Consider the following 22765-nt stretch of genomic DNA (forward strand, 5'->3'; position numbering starts at 1 on the left):
ATCTTCATGTTTACTTCAGTTAATATGACACTCCAAGACAAAATCGCTTATCCCATCACTTTACCTGGTTGTTGAGGCATGAGCAATGATATTTCCTCCAATAGGTTTTTTAGGATCTGCAGCAAACATGGCTGCTCCATCCACTTGGGCTACCACCTGGTTGGTGATCACCACTGCGACACCAAACTAATGGGGGAAACAATAAATGTCATTTTTTGTGGCCAGATATTCAAAGAACCCTACTGTTGCCACCCCTTTCCCCACAAAGAATGATTAATATACATATCTCTTCCTATCTGTTATCTTCATGACACCAGGTACTGATGTTCTGATCTCCCAGCAAGGACCCTGAAACTTAGGCATGGTCTGTCCCTATCCCACAGCTTACCTCATCAGCAAGTCGCAGAAGCATCCGCAGAAACCTGGCCAGGTGCATCTGCCTGGCTGAAAGTTCCCCTCGACCCGAATAGTCGGTTCTGTAGAGGGCAGTGGCACTGTCTACAATTAACAGTGCATACCTATAGGAAACAAGGACTCTATGAAGCCTACTTCTAGCCTGTGTCAGATTCTGCTCCCTTCCTTACTACCCTAAACTTTCATATTCATAGTTATATTCGTACATAAATGTGTTAATTAAAATATTTGTGCAGTATTCACGTCTGAGGCACTATGTAATAAGTAAAATTTCCAGTAAGTTCAAGTGGACTATGGCTTCATCTTTTTTTTTCTTTTGGAAATAATCTCTACACTCCAGGTGGGGCTCAAACTCACGACCCCGAGATCAAAAGTTGCATGCTCCTCTGAGCCAGCCAGGTGCCCAGTGGTTTCATTTTTTTAACACCGACTTGACCTGAACCCACAATGCAAGAATGTGGAACTAAAACTTACACCTCCCCTTTCTAATTCAAGTTATTATCAATTCTGTCACATAGCCTACATAAAATTCAGGGTAAGGGCTCTGGAACATATTCCATGTCTTCTACTGAGCACAGACCTAGATTCTACCATCATGGCTGATGCTTGATAAAGGAGCTGGGTCTGGTGGTCTGTGTTGAACCCTCGAGCATATGCTACATTATCCAGGACATCACTGCCAGAGAGACCATATCTAGAAGAGAATAGAGAACATGTTTAGACTGCACACAAAACTCAGGTAGACTTGAAATTAACAAAGAAATTACTTGGATGATTAGGCAAGAAATGTTATGACCAAAGAATATTAATTCCTTTTCTACTAAAAGTAGAAGGAGGGGCGCCTGGGTGGCTCAGTCGGTTAAGCGGCCGACTTCAGCTCAGGTCACGATCTCGCGGTCCGTGAGTTCGAGCCCCGCGTCGGGCTCTGGGCTGATGGCTCAGAGCCTGGAGCCTGCTTCCGATTCTTTGTCTCCCTCTCTCTGACTCTCCCCCGTTCATGCTCTGTCTCTGTCTCAAAAATAAATAAAACGTTAAAAAAAAAAATTTTTTTAAATAAAAGTAGAAGGAGTAGATCTACCAGGCAGGACTTCAGACTAAATCAAACTCAGTCTTTGAGGACTCCTAAGCCAAAATAAGAAATTTCTAAATATAATGTTCCAAATGTTTCCCAGAAAAACCAAAGCAACATGACAGAATTGGAACTGAAACAAATCATCATTCAAGTCAATTAAATTCATGTAAACTATTGTTATACAGGAATAAAACCTTCTGAACAGACTCAACTTGAAGAAGTTCAAGAGAAGTGTATTTCGTTTTTTTAAATAAAGGTTTTCACTTTTTAAAGTTTGAGAGAGAGAGTAAGCAAGCGAGTAGGGGAGGCATAAAGAAAGGGGGAGAGAGAGAATCCCAAGCAGGCTCCACACTGTCAGCATGGAGCCTGACCCGGGGCTCTATCTCACAAACTGTGAGAGCATGACCTGAGCCAAAATCAAGAGTCGGACACTTAACTGACCGAATCACCCAGGTACTCCTGTATTTCATTTCTTCTATTTTCTTTTCTTGCTAGTAACCAGTTATAGTTAAGATAGATTATAAGACATGTATCCAGTATGGTTAAATAAGTGGTACCTTAGTTCATCATGTGCTTCACTGATTTTTTCCTTTTCATTTTTTAAAGTTTATTTCCAGAGAGAGAGAGAGAGAGAGAGAGCGCGCGCGCACATGAGAGTGGGGAGGGGCAGGAAAGTGGTAGAGAGAGAATCCCAAGCAGGCTCACTGACAGCTCAGAGCTGGACTTGGGGCTCAATCCTATGATCATGAAATCATGACCTGAGCTGAAACCAAGAGTCAGACACTCAACTGACTGAGCCACCCAGGTGCCATTCCTTTTGCATTAGCATATAAGAGGACCTTTTTCTCTTACTTTCTCAAACTTTAAAAAAAAAAAAAAAAAAAGGCAAGTAAGATATCTTCTATTTTCTTAGAATAATCTTTTTTTTCCTTATACCTCTCTAACTGCTACCCTAAGATTTGAATGCTCAAAGTGGTATGAGTAGGACAACTTTTATTTTCATTAAATATACCATAATGGAGACCCATTTCTTCAAAGATATTTTGATTTTATCCATCTATCAAGACACAACTAAATGCCTGCATTTTTACAAAGGTTCTCCCTGCACCTCTCAAATAGATGTGATTCTCCCTCTTGTGCACTTCTAGAAAATTTGGTTTAGGACTTTATATGGCACTTTTGAGGAGCCACCCTACCATTCTTTTACTAGACTACAAATTTCTTGAGGGAAAAACTTGGCCTCTCTTACCTAGCACATTTTTTATACCTAGTAAATTCTGAATAAGTGTTACTGAATAAAGCTTTTATCTATAACTCAAAGAGACCCCTACCACTATACCCAAGTAATATTTTCATATTAACGTCACCTAAAATCATTACAGTTCAAAAGTACACCAACTCGCTTATGTCATAGTTTAAAAGAATCTGTTTAAACAAAATCAAGGCACTGTAATTCTTTGAGAACCATAAACTTCTATGTTTATGATCCTGTCAGTCTTTTATAGAAGCAGTCTATGTGGAGACTCTGATCTGTACAAAAGCATACACTGCATTAAACCTATTCTTCTGAGATTTAGCTTAAAAGTTTTCCTCTGGCTTTTCCTCCCCAACAGAACAGAAAAACAAAGGAATATTCTAGCACTTGGATAGAGCATTGCAATGAGGTAAACCTCAATATCAGGACATCTCACTCTAACCAACTGAATTTTCCACATCATCTTTGTACTTTATGGACATTTCACCTGCTATTCTTTGTCATTATCAACACAAGTACTTGTTCAGCTTTGGCATTAAGTGGATTGATGATAATGAATTATTAAGTCTGAGCATGAAGATAATGAGATGCAATAAGGATAGAGTTTTATCTTGGAATCCTGACCAGTTAAACTGGAGATAAAATTTTCCATATTTAAATCATGGCTGTTAAGAAAAAAAGATCCAAGAGGCCTAAGTACTGCACTACACAAGTCTAGATTTGCTGAAGAAGCATTAATGTCATCTATCAGGAAAGTATCTTTTGCTATAAGAATAAGGATGGTTCACCAGAAAAACAAAGAGTTACTCTGGCCTGTCAGCAGCATTCACAAGAAACACTATAGGGATCTCGATGCTTACATTCCTGAAGCAGTACATGGAATTTTCAATTCCCATAACATGGAAAAAGTTGGCTAAAAATAAGTATCCTCTCTCATAGTGTTTCCAGAACTTCCTCAAGAATAACCTGAAACACTTATAAAAAAAATTTTCTGGGCCTAACCAAGACTTAATAAATCACAATTTGGGGGGAAGAGGTACAGTAATTTATATATTTAACAAATACCTCAGGTGATTCTTAACACATAAGTATGAAAAACAGCTATATGGGCTTCAAGGGGGGTCTGGCATTCTTTGAGAGTATTTAAAAGAACTTTCAAAAAAGGTGGTGACACTGTAGCTAGCAATTATGGTCATGGCTTTTAAACTTTAGCAAGCATGCAGATCACCTAGAGAGCTTGTTAAAACATTGCTGGACCCTATTTTGATTCCCTAACAATTTCTGATTCAGTAGAATGTGAGTGGAGTCAGGATTTGTACTGTGAACTGTGCCCAGGTGATGCTAATGCAGCTATACTGAGGACTGTATTCTGGAGAAGCCCTGAGTTATAGTAACCTGGATGTGGGTCAGTATTCTTCAACAACTAAAATGAGGGTTGTTCTGTTGTGAAGGGAAATTAGGTACTAGCTTAAGGAAGTGCTGTTACTTTCTCAGAACTATAATATAAACGCAATATACATAAACAGAAATTCAATTACAAAAAGTTTTCTGATAGGTAGAAGTGATAAAATAGACTGACATTTTTATTTAAACATATTTTTCCTTGCTTGCAACTCTTGATCTTGGGGTTGTGGGTTTGAGCCCCATGTTGGGTGTAGAGAATACTTAAAAAGAAAACCTTTAAAAAAGTACAATAAACATTTTTCCTTTACTTGACAAAACAGCCATGAACATGGCCCTAATTAATAAATACTAATTCATTCATTAATAAATGCCAAATGCCCTTTTCTAGGGCTTACGTAGACAGTGAGTGACCAAAACAAAGCCCTGTCCTCATAGCCAACATTTTACTATCTCATCTATCCTATCTGAGCACTCATTTATGTTACTGGGCAAAATTCTAACTCAAAAAACTCAGCTACTGAAACAGTGTACTTAAAAATTAAAAGTGTGACTTCTGTACAAGAACAAAAATAACTTTGGGAGGGAAGATACAGTGTAGTACACCCATCTTTAGAAAATGAAGATCAGGGGAGCCTGGGTGGCTCAGGTGGTTGAGTGACTCTGGCTCAGGTCATGATCTCGTGGTTAATGAGTTTGAGCCCCACATTGGGCTTGCTGCTGTCAAGCTTTGGATCCTCTGTCCCCTTCTCTCTGCCCTTCCCCCACTTATGCTCTCTCAAAAATAAACATTAAAAAAAAAAAGAAAAGAAAAATAAAACTAAGATCAGGTTGCAAATGAGTGAATCTTCTTTGAAAGATTTTATAAGCAGACACAAAGAGCTGCAATTATGGTTCCAACTGATTTTTTTGCCTCAATGGTTTATGTTTGATACCCTGGATCCCTCAAATTGTAAACTGTGAAAGAGAATTCGGTTATAATTCTAAAGCTAAAAAAAAATTATTTTCAACTTAGCCAGTCAAGTTTCAACTTGAGTCTGATGTCTAAACATGCAATTAAATTATATTTAATGACTAGGTTTCATTAAAATGTGTGGTAGGGACCAAATTATCACATTTGACTCTAGACAAGAGAAATTAAGTAAAACTTTCGATAGTTTATTTGAAAGATGTATTAGGGGACAGAGAAACTTGGACATTTGTTACTAACTTTAGTGAGGTATAATTTACATGCCATAAAATTGACCTGCTTTTAAGTGTACAACTGAATGACTTTTTAAATTTTTTTTTTTTTTTTGAACGTTTATTTATTTTTGGGACAGAGAGAGACAGAGCATGAACGGGGGAGGGACAGAGAGAGAGGGAGACACAGAATCGGAAACAGGCTCCAGGCTCTGAGCCATCAGCCCAGAGCCCGACGCGGGGCTCGAACTCACGGACCGCAAGATCGTGACCTGGCTGAAGTCGGACGCTTAACCGACTGCGCCACCCAGGCGCCCCCTGAATGACTTTTTAGTAATAAAATTTGCAGAGTTGTACAACCATTATCACTATCTAATTTTAAAACATTTCCGTTTTCCTGAAAAGATCTATCAAGTATATATGCAGTTATTTCCTGTTCCTACTCCCTGCCCAGGCAACCACTTATCTATGGTCTCTACAGATTTTCTCCTTCTGGAAATTTCATATAAATAAAATTATATAATATGTGGTCTTATGTGCCTAGCTTTTATCATTTAGTATGTCTTCTGAGGTTCATCTATGTTATAACATGCATCGGTACTTCATTCCTTTCTATTGTTGAATAGTACTCCACTGTATACATAAACCAAATTTTGTTTATTCATTCATGAGTTGATTGCCAATTGGGTTATTTTCAGTTTGGGGCTATTATAACAATACTATAAACATCCATATACAGGTCTGTATGTGGATATGTTTTCGTATCTCTTGGGTACATACATAACTGGAGTGAAACTGCTGGGTTATGTGGTAATTTTATATTTAACTGCCACACTGTTTTCCAAAGTGACTGGACCATTTTACATTCTTACCAGCAATTAGGATTCTAGTTTCTTTACATCCTCCCTAACACTTGTTACTACCTTTTTTATTACAGCTACCCTGGTGGTGGTATCTCATTGTGGTTTTGTTTTTCCCCTTGACTAATGACGTTGAGCATCTTTTCATGTGCTTCTTGGCCATTTATCTTGTTTGGAGAAACAGCTATACAAATAGTTTGCTCATTTTTTAATTGGGTTGTCTTTTTATTGTTGGATTTTAAGCGACCTTTGTATAGTCTGGATACTAGACCCTTCAGATACATGATTTGCAAATATTTTCTGACATTCTCTGGGTTGTCTTTGTACTTTCTTACTAATGTTCTTTGAAACACACAAGTTTCAAATTTTGATGAAAATAAAAACATCAATTTTTTTCTTTCATGGATTGTGTTTTGAAATCTTTGCCTACCTCAAGATCACAAATATTTTTGCCTGCCCTTTTGTCCTAAGTTTTATAGTATTAATTTTATTTAGGACCATCATCCTTAAAATAGTAATAATAAAGTACATATACATGACATATAATTGACCATTTCAACCTTTTTAAAAATGTACAGTCCAGTGGCAGTAAGTACATTTCCATAGTGTACAACCATCACCACCATCCATCTCTACAACTTTTTATCATCCCAAACTAAAACTGTATCCCTTAAATAATAACTCCTAAATCCCCTCACCTCCTGCTCCTGGGGACCACTGTTCTACTACCTTTATGAATTTGACTACTTTAAGTACCTCATATAAGAGGAGGAATCATATAATTTGTCCTTGGGTAACTGGCTTATTTCACTTAGCATATTTTCAATATTCATCCATGTTGTATCATGTATGAGAATTTCCTTCCTTTTTAAGATTAAAAAATATTCCATTGTGTGTTTATGACATTTTGTTTATCCATTCATCTAGTGATGAATAAATGGGTTGTTTCCACTTTTCGGCTATTGTGATTAGTGCTATGAACACTGGTGTACAAGTACCAAAGTCCGTATTTCAATTCTTTAGAGCATATACTCACAAGTGGAACTGCTGAATTATACTATAATTCTGTTTAATTTTTTGAAGAGTTATCAGACTATTATCCATTTTTGTCAATTTTATGTATGGTGTAAGGGTCTAAATTTATCTTTTTTGCATGTTGATACCCAACAACATTAGCACCATTTACTGAAAAGACTCTTAATTGGGAACCATTAAATTGCCTTGGCATCTTTATCAAAAATCAAGTGACTATAGGGGCGCCTGGGTGGCGCAGTCGGTTAAGCGTCCGACTTTAGCCAGGTCACGATCTCGCGGTCCGTGAGTTCGAGCCCCGCGTCGGGCTCTGGGCTGATGGCTCAGAGCCTGGAGACTGTTTCCGATTCTGTGTCTCCCTCTCTCTCTGCCCCTCCCCCATTCATGCTCTGTCTCTGTCCCAAAAATAAAAATTTAGAAAAAAAAAAAAAAAAATCAAGTGACTATAAATTAAAGAGCTAATTTCTGAATTCTCAGTTCTGTCTCACTGATTCACATGTCTGTCCTATGCCAGTACCACACTGTCTTAATTTTTGTTGCCTTATAGTAAATTTTAAAATAAAGAAGACCAAGACCTCCAATTTTGTTCTTTCTCTTCACCTCCCCCACCCTAAGAATGGTTTGGCTATTCTGGATCCTAGACATTTCTATATAAATTTTATAATCAGCTTGTTGATTTCTACAAAAAAGTTTCCTAAAACTTCTGTAGGGATTGTGCTGAATCCATAGATTAGTTGGAGGAAAAATTAAGACTTTAGTAATACTGTGTCTTCCAATCCATGAAGATGGACTGTTTCTCTAATTATGTAGATCTTCAATTTCTTTCATCGATGTTTTGTAGTCTTCTGTTGAAATTATTACTATTTTGATCTTTTTGACAGTGAATGGAATTCAGTGCTACTGTGAATGATGAAATTGGGTTCTTAATTTTTGAACTGTTCATTGCTTGTATATGAAAATACAATGGATTTCTGCATACTGACACTATATCCTACAACCTTGCTGAACTAATCTAGTTCTAGCAGTTTTGTGTCTATGTAGATTCCTTAGGATTTTCTACATACAGGAGCATGTCATTGGTGAATAAAGATAGTTCTACATCTTCCATTCCAATCTGGATGCCTTTCATTTCATTTTCTCACCTGACTTCACTGACTAGGACCTTCAGTACATTCAGCATATTCCACTTCAGTAGAATATAAGTAGTGAGAGTACACATCCTCACCTTGTTTCCAATCTTAAGGAGAAAGCATTCAGACTTTCACCATGAAATATGACGCTACAGGTCTTTTGAAGTAAGATACTGGTCCCCAACAAAATATGGTTAAATTGTCTATTTTGTTCTTCAATTATGGCAGTTTTTGTTTCACATATTTTGGGGCCTGAGGATAGGTATGGATATGTTTATAATGTTCTATTTTCCCAATGTTCCTCTTCGTCTCTAGTAATACATATTTTTTGTCTTAAAGTCTATATTGTCTGATATTAGTATAGCCACTCCAGCTCTCTTATGGTTACTGTTTGTATGCAATATGTTACCATCCTTTTTCTTTCAACCTATGTGTCTCTGAATCTAAAGTGTTTCTCTAGGAGTCAGCATACAGTTGTAGTTTTTTATCCAGTCTGACAATAACTCATAGATTTTAAAGAAGAGCACTTTCCTCTACTATGGAAGGTCATTCTTCTGAACTACACATAACATTGGAATACACAGAAGTAAGAGAAGAGACACTCTTCAGACATACTAATAACCCTGGCAATCACTACAGTGACAGGTGAGGCCAGATTTATTTAATCGAGTAACCTACCTCTCAGCCACTGCTAGCAGCCTTTCTGGTCTAAAAGTACCTTCAGTGTCAATGTACATGGCCTTTCCTTCTCCTCCACCTCGGTCAATGGGAAGCTAGAGAGAACAAAAATAACAATGTGGAAATGAACACTGTACTTCTTCTGATATAACTAATCAACTTCCCCATTCACCCCAATTAGGCAAAGGGAAAAAATACATTAAAGAGACACTCAGAAGTAGGGAGGAAGCATTCCCTTCTAAGAGAAATACAAATAGTAGAAACAAGGAATTATGAAGCTCATGGTGACCCACACCAAGTGAATCCAGAGTCCTACCAGAGTTGGATTGCTTGGAAATACAGTTCAAAGTAGATGATAAAATTCTAAGTCTGCATACCAATATAAGACTGAACAATTCTCTCAAGAATACAAACATTAAAAAAATTTTTTTTCAGATCCCAGGTAAGTTTTTTTTAATGTTTTTTTAAAATTTTTGACAGAGAGAGAGAGAGCGCGTGAGTGAGCATGGGGTAGGGACAAAGATTGAGGGAGACATAGGATCTGAAGCAGGCTCTGCGTTGTTAGCAGAGAGCCTGATGTGGGGCTCAGATGCACAAACTGTGAGATCATGACCTGAGCCGAAGTTGGATGCTTAAATGACTGAGCCACCTAGGAGCCCGGAGTACAAACATTTGAAAGATTATTTACTACGTTAGCTTGTAAGTTTAAAAAAAAAAAGAAAAAAGGTGCTCGTTCCAATAGTACCTACAGGCGTTAAAAATGAACAAAAGGAAAAAAAGGAGAGTTTTTTAAATAAAAAAAAATTTTTTTTAACATTTATTTATTTTTGAGAGAGAGCGTGAGCAGGAAAGGGGCAAAGAGAGTGACACAGAATCTGAAGCAGGCTCCAGGCTGTGAACTGTCAGCACAGAGCCCAATGTGGGGCTTGAACTCATGACCCATGAGATGGTCATGACCTGAGCTGAAGTCGGACACTTAACCGACTGAACCACCCAGGTGCCCTGGAAAGTAGAGTTTAAAGAAAAAGGAAAGAAACGAAAACAGTCTTATGAACCACTTAGGGAAATCTCAGTTTTGGGCTATCCATTCCATGCCAGACACCTTTGAGTTTTACAAATTTTAAGTGAATTATGCTAAAGGGTAGTTTCCACCCTAGAAATCTACTTTGGAGCCATAATTCACCTTTAAATTCTAAGGAAAATCCTTTAGGACATTTTACATTAAGGGCCTATATCATCAAAATTTCTTTTTCCTATTTCTGAGAAAATCCTTTTCAAAATTATGAAAGTACTATATGCTTGATTTAAAAATTCACACAATATAGAAATAAGTAGAGTAAAAACTAAAAGCTCTTCTTTATCCCTCCCATCTCCCAGAAGTAATCTTCCAGATCATAATCTATGCAGTTTCATACAAAGGCTTTTCATATGTGGTTCTGCCATTACCATGTGACCTTGAGAATATTAATCTGTTTCCTTTTCTGTAAAATGTAGATAAAACCCACCTTATAGGATTGTTCTGAAGATTAAATAACTCACATAAAGTGTTTAGCACAGTGCTTGACGTACAAAAAGCACTTTGAAATCTGATGATATGTCTACCCCTACGGCATTGACCTTAGCACTCAGTTACAGAGGCTTTGTTAATTTGGAAAGGGGAAAAAGATTGTTATCTTTTAAATCCTAAGAATCCACGGAAGGAGAAAAGGATATGTATACAACAAAAGAGGTCTCGACAGAGGAAATGTTTGGAATCACTGGCCAAAAGGACAGCAAAGGCTGACTTAGTTTTTTGGGGAGGAGAAAATCTTGAGACTCAGGGCTGAAGAAATTAAGGAATTAAGATGAATGAGGATCCCCATTTTTCTCACTGTTTGTTATCTTTACTGCTAGCATGAGAAGAGGTTCTTTTTCAGCTATGTGACCTCTTTGGAAGAAGGGAGACCACAGGTGGCTGGGTATAGGTAGGCAGACTGACAGAAAAGTGGACAAGGTCCCACTGTTTATTGAGCCAATTTCAAGGGGATGGACTGCATGCTCTGCACTCCAGCCCATTCTGTCCCCTCCATCTTGCCCTCCAGTGCCACTGCAGTTATCTTGTGTTACTGGACTGGGACACCACCACCAAGTTAGCTATTTTTAATAACTACTTAGTAACATAATTTCACCCTACTTCCTAATTTAGTGATGCAGGTTGTTCTGAACTTTCACCATTTTATAATGCTATGGTATAAACTCTTTGTACATTTATTCTTGACTTTATGTGAAAATTGTGGAAGCCACATTTAAAAAAAGTTTTTTTAAATGTTTCTTTTTGAGACAGAGAAAGAGATAGAGCATGAGCAGTAGAGGGGCAGAGAAAGAGGGAGACAGAAAATCTGAAGCAGGCTCCAGGCTCTGAGCAGTCAGCACAGAGCCCGATGTAAGGCTCAAACTCACAAACCGTGACATCATGACCTGAGCCAAAGTTGGACCCTTCACCAACTGACCCACCCAGATGCCCCATGGAAGCCACATTTTCTGTCAAAGGGCATATATGCATTCAAAACTGCAATTTTTGATAAACTGTATTCTCTGAATTTGAAAATATCTCTAGTACTTTGAACAAACATGGGTTCTTTATTTTTGTAATCTAACTGTGGCTCTCAGCTTTACATAACTTCATTATTAGATAGAGATCTAATGTACTGGAATTTTATTTCATTAAGAGGTAAAATTAAGTTAAGAAAATCTCAACAAATGAGAGCAGAAAATGTTTAGATTCAAGCAGTAATCTAACATCCTCTCTACACCTCTAGTTCCAGGTCTCGGGATGGTGAAATGTAATCCTTTCTGTTATTAATGAATTAGCATGTTTGTCTCTTAAAACAAAACAAAACAAAACAAAAAAAGCTCTATAGGTGTTCAGTCACCTGTGAATGTTCAGTTACTTTTATAGAAAGGATATGTTTGAGAATTTTGCTTCAGTTTATTGTTGACAGGCATAATCTACTTAATAAATAGTCCCAGGATAGGATTCTGTTTGCACAGTTGAAGAGCATAAGCGTGATATACGTAGTTGCCCTAATTGCTTCTCGGCCTTTTGGCTAAGATCAAGTGTACGTAGTTGCCTTAGCCACTACAGATATGCTGTAAGTATTTATTCCACATGAATCTCTGTCAAAACAACATGCAGAAACCATTTCTACTTAAAAAGGTAACATAACCTGTCAAATGACCCACATCATGGTGCTATATTTCCCTTTTGTTAACAGTTTTCTAATGGTGCCCAGGCAGTAAGCTACAGCTTCTATTGCTCACTACCACTCTTCTTCTCAATGCTCCCCCCTTTATAAGTCTCAGTCTCAAAGTTCTCCTCTACCCCCAATCTCTCCTCCTCAGAATTCTTTATGAGGAGAAACAACAATGGCTCAGGTATACCTGACAGTGGAATTCTAACTTGGCTGTCTCATAAGACATACGGTGACATTTGGTCTGCAGCAAAAAGATCAGTAGAGCAATCAGGAAAAGAAGCAATTAAAATGAGAATTAAATAATTAAAATTAAAAGGAAAAAGGTAAATGATGAAAAAAACCAGGAGACTATCAAGCTGGGCCTCTTACTGTTCCAAACACCTTTATTCACAAAGAACCAGAGCATTTTCCTATCTCAAGAAATGACATTCACCATTTCAACGTAGAAGCTGTGACTAATGAAGTACGTATCTATAACATGAAAAAAAAAAAAAGATTTTGTTGGGTGACTTGAGAAAATATTAGTCTCTGCAGATATATGTGTCTTACTAAAATGTGAACTTATGTAAGACACAGGATGCTAACAAAATAAGTATTTCTTTTTTTTTTAATATTTATTTTTGAGAGTGAGAGAGAGAAAGAGAGGGAGGGAGGGGCAAAGAGAAGGAGATACAGAATCTGAAATAGGCTCTAGGCTTCGAGCTGTCAGCACAGAGCCTGACACGGGGCTCAAACTCGGGAACGGTGAGATCACGACCTGAGCTGAAGTCAGATGCTTAACTGAGTCACCCAGGTGCCCCACAAAATCGGTTGTTTTTTTTTGTTTTTGTTTTTGTTTTTGTTTTCGACATTTATTTATTTTTGGGACAGAGAGAGACAGAGCATGAACGGGGGAGGGGCAGAGAGAGAGGGAGACACAGAATCGGAAACAGGCTCCAGGCTCTGAGCCATCATCAGCCCAGAGCCCGACGGGGGGCTCGAACTCCCGGACCGCGAGATCGTGACCTGGCTGAAGTCGGACGCTTAACCGACTGCGCCACCCAGGCGCCCCAGTTTTTTTTTTTTTTACGGCTTGTAATACCATCTGAAACCATAGCACATTACGTTGAAATAATTAACATTTTTGATAAACTATTTAAATACTGAATAAATTATGAGGGATAGTTCAAAACTCTTTTTACAAGAGGAAAAAAAAACACAAAAGAGAACAATTTATAAATGAGTTCCAAGAACTACTGTTGTTGAGAGGATAAGAATTCACACTAGAATAGAAAGATACCAGTAACCCTCCTCTGTCATACTGCTATAAAGAGGCAAATTTCATGTGAGTTGTTCCTGAACTTCATCAGTAAGCTGTGTCCATGGGAGAAGTGAGTATAATCTATCTAGATTAAAATAATGCCATTTCCTTCAAAATACCTAAAACTGTAATAAAGCCTAAAAAAATTCTTAAAAATTAAAAAAAATTTTTTCTTAATATTTATTTTTGAGGGAGAGTGAGACAGAGCATGAGTGGGGGAGGGGCAGAGAGAGGGAGACACAGACTCTGAAGCAGGCTCCAGGTTCCAAACTGTCAGCACAGAGCTCAATGCGGGGCTTGAATCCACAAACGTTAAGATCATGACCTGAGCCAAAGTCGATGCTCAAATGACTGAGCCACCCAGGAGACCCTAACATTTTTTTTTTTAATGTTTGTTTTTGAGAGAGAGAGAGACAGAGAGACAGAGAGAGAGAGAGAGAGAGAACGCAAGTGGGGAGAGGAGCAGAGAGAGAAGGGGACACAGAATGCGAAGCAGGCTCCAGGCTCTGAGCTGTCAGCACAGAGCCCAATGTGGGGCTCCAACTCCCGAACCATGAGATCATGACCTGAGCTGAAGTCAGACACTTAACTGACTGAGCCACCCAGGCACTCCTAGCCTCAAAAATTCTAATAGAGTTGACCGATAGTAATGGGCCAGGTTCCAAGGTACTCACTGGGCCAGCTACTCACAGCAACATACCCTTAAACCAAGGAATGTTAGGACCCCAAAGAAGAAAAAGGGCTCCTCAAAACACTGCTTAAAGTTGCAAAACAGTGACAAATTTGTTCACTGTCCCTTCTATATCCTTCTTATCTCTTCTCAGATCTTTCATTTTCAGAGATTCCAATGTTACTTCTCTACATAGGACTTAGTTACACCATCTCTAAATACCGCTAGACAATTTTACTTGGTTGTCTCATTACCTCAAACCCAATTCTCTAAATTTGAACTAATCTTTCCATAAAAACTACCTCTCTCCCCCAAATCCTTTCTAGAGTTTACCAAATTAATACATTGTTGGGCTGAAGGATATATATATTTTTTATCATCAGTCATTAAATGCCGCCTTTTACATCTTCTGCCTGTATCTCTTCAATGTGACTATTTTAGTTTATACCCAATCAGCTGATGTTTATAATAATCATCCATTAAATATCGTCAGCTTTTGCCTCTTCTTCCAATTCTCAACAGGTTGCTACCAGAGTATTTCTGAAAATATTACTTGTTATTCAAAAAAAATTTTTTTAATGTTTCATTTTTGGGAGAGAGAATGCGAACACTCTCCCTCTGAAACCGACAGTGCAAACCCCAACATGGGACTTGAACCCACGAACTGTGAGATCATGACCTGAGCTGAAGTTGGACTAAGCCACCCAAGCCCCCCTACTTATTTCTTTTCGGTTGAGGAAGATTTTATGATCTCCACTCTTTACAGAATCGAGTGTAAACTCCTTACATTATAGCGAAGACCTTCTAAAACGTGTTCTTGAGCTGTCCTTTTTTCTCCTAGAGATTTTAAGTAATCTCCATACCTAACGTGGGGCTCAAACTCACAACCCCAAGATCAAGAGTCACATGCTGCACGAACTGAGCCAGCCAGGTGTACCTCGATGTGTCCTTTTAAGGTTTATCTCCTACGACTTTTCCAAGTAAGACCTCTGAGCTAGATAAACGGGTTTATTTATTGTCTTCTCCATATATCATGCCCCTGGGCTCCTGCACTTCTGCACATACCATTCCCTAGTTAAATGCTTTTTAATTTATTTACCTACTCAAATTTAGCATTCTTCAGGAGTATGGTCCAATCCCTTATCTCTCTAAAGTGTTCCATGATTACTTTAGGGTGAAGTAATCCCTCTCTCTTCCTAAAAAAGTTATGCTATTTCCTCCATACAATTTCTGTTATAGTAAGTATGTGCTGGGGTGCCTGACTGGTTTGGTCAGTAAAGCAGATGACTCTTGATCTCAGGTTGTACGTTTGAGCTCCACGTTGGGTGTACAGATTTCTTAAAAAATAAAATCTTAAAACAAACAAAGGAATATGTCTTAGGACATCTATTCTATTGTCTCCATTGCTTCAAGTATTTACTGAGTGCAAAGCACTGACTAGGCACTAGCAATACAGCAGAAAACAAGCCAGGTACAGGTTTTACTCTTATAAAGGTTTTAAGAGCATGGGCTTGTAAAGTCGGGTTTGATTTTCAATACAATATGATCTCAGGCAATTAATTATCTGTGTCTATTTCCAAATCGTCCTATGAATGAGAGCATAAGTAGAAATGGAGAAGATACTTAGTACGAGGTAGAGCAGAAAACAGGAGGAGTTGGGGTGCCTGGGTGGCTCAGTTGGTTAAACGTCCGACTTGATCAGGTCATGATCTCACGTTTTGTGAGTTTGAGCCCCATGTTGGGCTCTGTGCTGATAGCTCAGAGCCTGAGGCCTGCTTTAGATTCTGTGATTCCCTCTCTCCTTTTGCCCCTCCCCTGCTTGTGTTTGCTCGCTCGCTCCCAAAAATAAATAAAACACTAAAAAAAAAAAAAAAAAAAGAATAAAATGCAGACAATCAGCTTTACGGTATGATTTTTCTCCAGTATGATTAGCTATTAGGGAACAAGCACTCAGAAGACAGCTCTCAGAGAAGACTGAGAAGAGTTCATCCAAAATTGGCATCTGTTCTGATGGGGAATATAAATCTGAGGGTATTTGTAAAGGAAGGACTTTAATGATCAATCATAAAATCTAGACTAGTGAAGAAGGCAGGTGAAGCCTGGGGAGGCCTAATGGATGGTAAGAAAGTATCTGAAATTAAAAATTTGAAAGTATTAGCACAATGAAGAATTCTGCAATACGAAGTCTACCTTCTAATTAGTCTTAGGGATAGAGAAAGTGCCTTTTATTTCCAACCCAAAAGATGCTTGAAAATAACAAGAATCAACTTTTTTTTGCTGATTTGGTTAGAGCCCAAAAGCTTACCTGGCATGTTACAGCCAATGTATGACAGATCTGAGTCTTCCCAGTTCGGAATTCTCCAAACATCTCTGTAATTGATCCAGTCTCAATTCCTCCTAAAGTAAGAAATATCCTTTAGCAAAATACAAACATTCAGAAACAATAATCATAGAAATGCCCTTGGAGCTCATCAAAAAGATGTATACATAATTTGGAAATCCATTTTTCAACAATCAGTAACTCTTAAAATATTTTTTATTTTGAAATATTTCTAGATCTATAGAAAATTGCCAGGGCGCCTGGGTGGCTCAGTCGGTTAAGCGTCCAACTTCAGCTCAGGTCATGATCGTGTGGTTTCGGGTTCGAGCCCTGCGTCAGGCTCTGTGCTGACAGCTTGGAGCCTGGAACCTGCTTCAGATTCTGTGTCTCCCTCTCTCTCTGCCCCTACCCCCTCATGCCTCTGTCTCTTTCTCTCTCTCTCAAAAGTAAATAAACATTAACAAATTTTTTTCTTTTTAATTGCCAAGAAATGTACAGGAAGATCCCATGAATTCTCACCCAGCCTCCTCCAGAGTAACATTTTATATAATTACAGTACAGTATCAATATCAGAAAGCTGTCAGTGATACAGTCATATTTCTCCAACTATAGGTACACTCATCTCATTTGTGTATCTGTGTACAGCTCTATGTAACTGTATCACACATGTGGCTTTAACTAGAGATATAGAACTATACCATCACAAGTCAATAAGCAGTCACTTAAAAAATACAGATATAATATCATCTAGTACTTTCTAATTGTTAATTGTGTATCTAGCATTGTGCTACACATATATATGTACCATTTCACTTTATTCCAATAACCTATAAGGTAGGAAGTCTTTTTATCCTTATTATGAAGATAATAAAACTGAGGCATAGAGATATTAAGTAATTTGCACATGTAATACCTCCAGTAAATGCTGGGGGGAGGTACAGATGGGAGGGCTAACACTCAAATTTGAGTGTGATTGCTGATTGCATACTATTTTGTCTCCCCCCAAAATGAAAACTTTAAATGTTGAAATATTTGGTGAAGCACTAAGAAACAAATCTTTTAGGGCAGCAGTGTTTTCAAAAGTTCAAAAAAACTTTACAGCTTTCCATAAAGTCCTAAATATTAGTGTGTACTACCATGGATTGATACTGTAACCTAGTCTTCAAACATGGAGTGTTTTAGTTATCAGATTTTCAACCTTGTGTTAAAGTAGGTTATAATTAATTCTTTAGGCAGGGGGAGCTTACCCTCTGAATGTGGTATTAAATGGAAACTGAATTAATTAATTGGCAGACAATTTTGTGTAACTCAGGTCCCACCCTACAGCAGTCTTACTTCTTCAATGTGGATAGTTCTCTTATCTTTTAATCATATCTAACACACGAATTCTACCCAAATACTTTAGTTTTGTTCTGTGACCTGGATGCTTTGCTAACTGTAGTTTACAACAGAGGATAAGGGATTACCATACCTTGAAGTAGTTTGTCAAGTTCTTTGGAGCCGGTAGTAATCTGTATGATCTCTGATCGCCTTTGGTGGAACTCAGTTGCAGTGGTGAAACCCATTGGAACTAACTTGGCTGCCTCAGTCTGGGAAAATTAAGTAATGTCAAATCAACAAAATATGTTCATTATTAATAAAACAAGAACCAGACATAGAGTGGGATGAAACAACATCTAATAATATTTCTAGAATGATTTCTCTTTAAAAAGTTATCAAAATACTAATAGTTCTAATTCTAGGATTATTTTATCTTTCTGGCAACTAAAGGGTAAACTAATTTAGGGACTCGAAGAAGATTAATTTTGAAATTACTAATTCAAATAATACATCCACATAAATAAAAAAACAAAAAACTATTACAGACCAACATATATGTACTTCGCCTGACTTAATGACAAATGTGACAATATGGCACAAAGTCCAACAATATATTTAAGTCCTCGTTTCCTGTTCCATCAACCACAGACTTTCTCACTTAACTTTCTACTTTGTTAAATGAGGACATTTGTCCTTCAGTCTCTTCTCCCTCCATATCTACTTTACCATCTCCGTCACCTGTACCTTTTCTCTTATACTGTCGAGGTTGAAAACATTTAAATCCTATTTTGCAGTCACTGGTAAGACTTCAACCATCTATCAATTAATTCCAAAATTTAAAAATAAATGCATTCACAAATAATGGAAATTAAATGATACACTCCTAAATAACCAATCAGTCAAAGAAGAAATGACAAGGGAAATCGGAAAATACTTTCAGGTGAATGAAAATGAAGACACAGCATACCACAACTTATGGAATGCAGTAAAAGCAGAGCTTAAAGGGAAGTTTATAGCTATCAATGCCAGTATTATAAGAAAGATCTTAAATCAATAACCTAACTTCCACTTAAAGATACCAGAAAAAGAGTACACTAAACAAAGCAAGCAGAAGAAAGGAAGATTAGAGTAGAAACTAATAAAATAGAGAATAGAAATACAATAGAGAAAATCAATGAAACCAGGATTTGGTTCTTTGAGAAGATCAGCAAAATTGATAAACCTTTAGTTAGATCAAGAAAAAAATAAAAAGACTAGGGGTGGCTCGGTTGGTTGAGAATATGACTTCAGCTCAGGTCATGATCTCACAGTTCGTGGGTTCAAGCCCTGAGTCAGTCTCTGTGCTGGAGCCTGATTCAGATTTTGTGTGTGTGTGTGTGTGTGTGTGTGTGTGTGTGTGTGTGTGTGTGTCTGCCCCTTCCCTGCTTGTGCTCTTTCTCTCTCAAAAATAAACATTAAAAAAATAAATAAAAAAGAAATAAAAAGACTCATCACAAATCAGGAATGAGACATTACTATCAAGCTTACAAAATCATAACTCTATGCCAACAAATTACGTGACTAATGAAATAGGCTAATTCCTATTTTAAAAACTATTAAATATTAAAACTCACTCAACTAGAAAAATAATCCAAGTCAAGGTACAAGTGATTAGTTGAACTTGAATCTAAATTCAATAAAATAAACTGTGAGTGTAACTACAAAAAAAAGAAATATCTGAATACATTTATAGCAAGTACTGACATTAATCTTGTAATTTAAAAACTTTCCACAAAGAAAAAGTCTAATACTATTTCACTTGAAAACACATTACAATGTCTGTATTACAGCTTTGTGAATTTTATTCACTGCAGAATCAAACGATGGACTAGAAATACTAAAGTTCCAGTGTCAACAACTCAATGCCCCTCAAAGGCTTCTGCTGTCAAATTCAAATGAATTGTTTTATATGCCAGCAGTTTCAAAATCATGCTCCATTTACTTTGCTTTTATATCTGAGTCATGTCTTTCTCTAGTATTTTCTGATTTTATCATTTCTCAAATTTTCTGACCTCTCAATCTTACCATGTGTTCTACTGAAACCCTTCTGCCTGAAGTTCCTTTTTCTTTTCCAAACTGGGGTCTTTGCTCTCTAGACTAACTACTGTCTAAAGACACTCCTTCACTGAGTTCTTAGGTTGGAGTCTAACCTAGATCTTTGGTTTTCCACCTTCATTTTGTTAAAAGAATATCATCAAGTACCTTCCTAAGAAAGTGGATACGAGAAAAATGTTCTGAATTCTTGTATTCCTGGGGTGCCTGGCTGGCTCAGTTGGTTAAGCATCTAACTCTTGATTTCGGCTCAGGTCATGATCACACTCACGGTTTGTGGGTCCAAGCCCTATATCCCACTTTGCACTGACAGTGCAGAGCCTGCTTGGGATTCTCTCTTGCTCCCTCTCTCTCTCTGCCCCTCTCCTGTTTGCATGCATGCTCTCTCTCTCTCTCTCAAAATAGATAAACTTAAAAAAAAAGTGAATTCTTGTATTGCTGAAAATGTTTTATTCTGCCTGAATTATTAATAGAACTGCTACAAACAGAATTCTAGGTTAAAATTATGTGCCCTTAGAACTTTGAAGACACTGCTCTACTAGCTTCTACCTGCTAGATTTCTGAAAAGAAATGTGGTCTTTCTGATTTTCTGTTCCTTTAGAGTTGCTTTTTTTCCCCTCTGAAATCTTTCAGAATCTTCTCTTCATGATTGGTATATTGGAATTTCACACTCACATGTCTAGGTGTGGGTACTTGACACTCCATGAGGTCATACTATATGAGACTTCTGCTTCCCTTTAGCTCTGGAAATTTTTTTAATGTTTGTTTATTTTTGAGAGAGACAGAGTATGAGCAGGGGAAGGGCAGGGGTAGAAAGAGAGGGAGACACAGAATTTGAAGCAGGCTCCAGGCTCTGAGCTGTCAGCACAGAGCCCGACACGGGGCTTGAACTTGCGAGCCATGAAATCATGACCTGAGCTAAAGTTGGGCAATTAACCAACTGAGCCACCCAGGTGCCCCGGAAATTTTCTTAAATTATGTCTGTGATAACTTCTTTCCTTTTTTCTATGATCTTTCTGTAACTTCTATTAAATGGACAGATTGCTGGATAGATCAATGAACAGACAGGTGATAAGTCAAATATATTAAAATGTTAATGGTAGAGTCTAGGTGGTGGGTATATGAGTTTTCATTATAAATTATTTCAGCATTACAGTAAGCTTAAAAATTTTAAGAACAAAATACTAAGGAAAAAACACAGGAGATGCTTTCCCTGTTTGTCATTTTAACTCCTACATTTTCTAGTCACTGAGCTCCTACAGGAACGGAATGGTAAACAGTGAAATGTTAAGTAAAAACCATGCAAATGCCTAATCTGGAGAACTTTACTTTTACTCTCACACTTACATAATAAGTTTACTTTCGTATGTGCTAGGTGAAATCTTAAATCTATAGGCTTTTTTTTTTTTTTGCAATGTTTCAGCAGCTTATTTATTTTGAGAGAGTGCAAGAGCGCAAGAGCACACGTGCACGAACAGGGGAGAGGCAGACAGAGAACCCCAAGCAGGTTCCAGGCTGTCAGCTCACAGTCTGACTTGAGGCTTGATCCCAAGAACCATGAGATCATGACCTGAACTGATATCAAGAGTTGGACACTTAACCAACTGAGCCACCCAGGTACCCCCTTAAATCTACAGCCAAGAACTACCAAACTCTTGAACACGAGACATAGAATAGCAAATAAAAATATATAGGAGCGACTGGGTGGCTCAGTCAGTTGAGCATCCGACTTCAGCTCAGGTCATGATATTGTGGTCACGAGTTTCACCCCACATCAGGCTCTGTGCTAAAAGCTCAGAGCCTGTAGCCTGCTAAGGATTCTGTGCCTCCCATTCTCTCTCTGCCCCCTCCCCCGCTCACACTCTCTCAAAAATAAACATTAAAAAATTTTTTAAAACATGTAACAAAAAATATCTGTGCTGAATCTGTCACTGTTCATAGTACACCAAGAGAACATAGTTCAACAGAAGCCAATTACAAATAAACTTTGAAATGTGGAAAAGACCACTGAAGAATTCTGCACCTTCTGAATCCATTATTTCACTCACAAAATCTTTCTCTCTCAACCATTTCGACAGATATACTGAAAATGGATTTTATTTTCCTTTCTCCACTATGATAGTAGGTATTCTTGGTGAAAATCTGAATTTCAAAGACTTTGGGGGAATAGAAATGGGAGGGAAGAGTTACAGTGACTGAAGAAATCTTCTTTAACCTTTAAATTTTTTTTTTTAATGTTTATTTATTTTTGAGACAGAGAGAGAGCATGAACGGGGGAGGGTCAGAGAGAGGGAGAAACAGAATCCAAAACAGGCTCCAGGTTCTGAGCGGTCAGCACAGAGCCCGACGCAGGGCTTGAACTCACGGACCGCGAGATCATGACCTGAGCCAAAGTCGGCCACTTAACCGACTAAGCCACCCAGGCGCCCTTTCTTTAACCTTTAAAAGCAAATAACACAACTAATCTTTACCCACTAGAAGCTCACAATATAAAATGTCTGAAATCAGAGAGGATGGAAAAATAGACTCATCTCTATATCATTCTGCATATCTTATTTCACTTTATTACAGGTCTATATTTGTGTTTTCACAAAAGCAAAACATTAACTTGATATCTAAAACTAAGGTCAGACAGGCATAATCAAAGATTCTGTCAGGATTTTTTCTGTCACAAATATTAATGCCCAGAAAAAAAACAACAAATAGACTTTAGAGACACTTACTGGCTTAGTATGATAAACACTCTTTAAGGTACTAGGGGCTCAGAACTATTATTTCCAATTAAGTTACCAATTCAACAAACATAT

At 37.7% G+C, this 22765-nt stretch overlaps 1 protein-coding gene across 3 annotated transcripts in view; it reads right to left on the reverse strand.

Moving 5' to 3' along the window:
* RAD51 (RAD51 recombinase) overlaps positions 1–22765 on the reverse strand; it is a 40714-nt gene that overhangs the window by 7562 nt on the left and 10387 nt on the right. For 2 of the 3 annotated variants that reach the window (XR_007152985.1, XM_047862800.1), the window contains exons 4-9: positions 18019–18136; positions 16533–16624; positions 9025–9119; positions 995–1108; positions 389–518; positions 65–186 (exon numbers count right to left, since the gene is read on the reverse strand). Coding sequence is in view for 2 of the 3 variants with exons in the window: in XM_047862800.1 (XP_047718756.1) it covers positions 65–186; positions 389–518; positions 995–1108; positions 9025–9119; positions 16533–16624; positions 18019–18136 (671 nt within the window). In the remaining variant the exon portion in view is untranslated. Of the gene's footprint in view, positions 1–13; positions 187–388; positions 519–994; positions 1109–9024; positions 9120–16532; positions 16625–18018; positions 18137–22765 lie in introns of those variants that run through there. The other variant, XM_047862801.1, reaches the window with a different exon arrangement.

This window comes from Prionailurus viverrinus, chromosome B3 (assembly GCF_022837055.1).
Source record: "Prionailurus viverrinus isolate Anna chromosome B3, UM_Priviv_1.0, whole genome shotgun sequence".
In the NCBI taxonomy this organism is placed as follows: Eukaryota; Metazoa; Chordata; class Mammalia; order Carnivora; family Felidae; genus Prionailurus; species Prionailurus viverrinus.